Consider the following 2,434-nt stretch of genomic DNA (forward strand, 5'->3'; position numbering starts at 1 on the left):
GGAAACTGGGCCACTGTTCACAGCTACACCATCCCTGTGGTTAGGGAAGCCTCAAAAAGCAGAGATACAGTTCTATGGGAAGAAATAGGACAGAGAAGTCATTTATAGCTCAGCTCTTATGAGAAAAGACCAGCTTAGAACATCCCTGAGCAAACGCATTCTATTATTCTGCTGATGAGGAGACCATTGCCCCACAAGGAGCTAGAGCAAGTCACGAGTTGAGAGCTGAGGCCCATAGCTCAGAGATGCTATTCTTGGTTATCTGGAACCCCTGCGGTCACCAAAGACTGAGTTGTGCAATGCTCAGATGACAGTGTTACCATGCTTCAAAATTTCCCTTGTCACCCCAGAATGAATTTCCCCTTTGGCCTGGGCTACCTTATAAAAAGCAGAGAAGATGGCTTGAGACACCAGAAGCACAGGGACAGCACCAAGTATCCAGGCCTTTCTTGGCTCTGCTGACACTCGAACCCAGACTCCACTGACTCTCAGCATCATGAAGGTCTCCATGGCTGTCCTCGCTGCCCTCCTGTGTACCATGACCCTCTGCCACCAGGTCTTCTCTGCACCACGTAAGTTTGTGCTGTTTTTCCAGGTGTCCTTACTCCTGGCATTAAGGGACCACTCAGTCTTTTCTTCTGGCTTCAGAGTCGCCAAGGGCCAAAAGAATTTCATAAAGGACCACAAGACATCTTGATCTGTCTCTTTCATATTTAGAAGGGGCCATCACTGTCCTAGGACCCATCTCTGAGAGCCAGGTTCAGGATGTACAAGGCAGTTACAGCACCTTGTACAGATAGAACATGGGTCCTAGAGAAGTAAATTTGCAAATGGGAAAATCAGGATCTGGTTCCTTCCTAGTGGTGCCACCTACTCACTAGCTAGAGTCCTGTCTCAAACGACATGGCCTGGCCTTTTTACTTGGGCATGATTTTTTGAGTCAGATACAATTTCCTGAAGAGAGATGAAGCAATAGAATAATATGCCAAATCACACACAGAAAAACAGAGCCCATGGTGAAGAATTAGAAAAGAGACACAGAAATGAAGAAAGAGATATTTCTAGGCAAAGGTACCCAATGTCTGCCAATGATAGGCATTCCAGCCTCCACTTGGAGCAAGGCCATTGTCCTCATCATGTAAAGGAGCAGCTCTGGGCTGGCCCTTCCTTCTAAATGACTACTTGGCTCACTCTGTTCCTTCCTCTGCAGTTGGTGCTGACACGCCAACAGCCTGCTGCTTCACCTATGTGTCCAAGAAGATTCCACGCCAGTTCGTAGTTGACTATTATGAGACCAACAGCCAGTGCTCCCAGCCTGGTGTCATGTAAGTGCAAACTCTCCTTCCCACTCCTGGGTACAGTTCTCTCGAGCAAGGACCAGCCGGGAGAGCCATTGTAGAAAGACCCGTACCCTATCAGCTACATAGGACCTCATGTTTGGAGGTGTGACCTGACTCAGTGGAGGGGATGGTACATAATGAAGAGGGCTGCTGCAGCCTAGAGGGAAGGAACAGGAAGAAGGTGGCAGGATGCTCTGAGGGGCCCCTGTGTCACTGAGTGTGGCTATCTAGACTGGCCGAAGACAAAGCATCCATGAGCTACTCAGGACATGGGCTGAGATGACAGGGCCACCATAGTCCCAGGATGCTCCCATGGGAGCCCTCAGTGGTTGATCCTTTCTTTCCTCTCTCCACAGCTTCATAACCAAGAGAGGCCGGGAGGTCTGTGCAAACCCGAGTGAGGCCTGGGTCCAAGAATACATGAATGATCTGGAGCTCAATGCCTGAGCGGCCTGGAAGAAGTCAGGAACTGACAAACCTCCGAGGAGAGCAAGGACCTATGCCTTGGAAACAACCTGTGACCTCCACAGTTACCTCACTCGTGGGAACCTTTAACTTAAATCCTAATTTATTTATGATATTTATTTATTTTATTTAATTTTTATTTTTATAAAAATTTGTGACCAGCTATATGAAAGATCTCAGGACACCTTCTTCACTACCAGTCTCCTCTACTTTTTCTACTCTGTTTGGTGACAGTTGAGTGGCTGTCACCAGCTAGTTCTAGGCAGACATGGTACCACAGACAGAAAACTGACACATGCTTCCTGGATGTTTTTATTCTGTGCTGTGTCTAGCCTGATGAAATAATAAACATGCTTTTTTAAACAAGTAAACTGACATTGAGTCTTATTTTGTTTTCTGGCCACTCAGAGCCACTGGTTATGAGAAATAAGAGGAAAAAAACTAGGAAGATGTTAAAGACAAGGATTTGGTGGTGGGGGGAAGGGAAAACACAGAGATACTCCAATTTACGCTGGAGACACAGTCCAGGTCAGTGGAATTGTGAACTTTTATAAGTCAACTGATACATATCTGTGTTAGGGGAAACTCATCACTTGCATGAATACCTGTTGGGCAGAATATTCAGTAGT

The 2,434-nt window shown here is 46.7% G+C and overlaps 1 protein-coding gene across 1 annotated transcript; it reads left to right on the top strand.

Moving 5' to 3' along the window:
* Window positions 1-444: 444 nt before the first annotated feature.
* On the top strand, window positions 445-2,135 carry Ccl3l3 (C-C motif chemokine ligand 3 like 3). The gene is made up of 3 exons (XM_004642988.2): window positions 445-572; window positions 1,211-1,325; window positions 1,697-2,135. The coding sequence occupies exons 1-3, from the start codon at window positions 497-499 to the stop codon at window positions 1,785-1,787; spliced, it is 282 nt and encodes a 93-aa protein (XP_004643045.1). The 5' UTR covers window positions 445-496; the 3' UTR covers window positions 1,788-2,135.
* Window positions 2,136-2,434: the final 299 nt, after the last annotated feature.

Source organism: Octodon degus, unplaced genomic scaffold (genome assembly GCF_000260255.1).
Source record: "Octodon degus isolate 3935 unplaced genomic scaffold, OctDeg1.0 scaffold00164, whole genome shotgun sequence".
Taxonomy (NCBI): Eukaryota; Metazoa; Chordata; class Mammalia; order Rodentia; family Octodontidae; genus Octodon; species Octodon degus.

Coding starts and splice junctions, on each gene's coding strand:
- Ccl3l3 (XM_004642988.2), top strand. CDS start 497: ATGAAGGTCTCCATGGCTGTCCTCGCTGCCCTCCTGTGTACCATGACC. Junction 573..1,210: donor CCAGGTCTTCTCTGCACCAC/GTAAGTTTGTGC, acceptor CTTCCTCTGCAG/TTGGTGCTGACACGCCAACA. Junction 1,326..1,696: donor TGCTCCCAGCCTGGTGTCAT/GTAAGTGCAAAC, acceptor CTCTCTCCACAG/CTTCATAACCAAGAGAGGCC.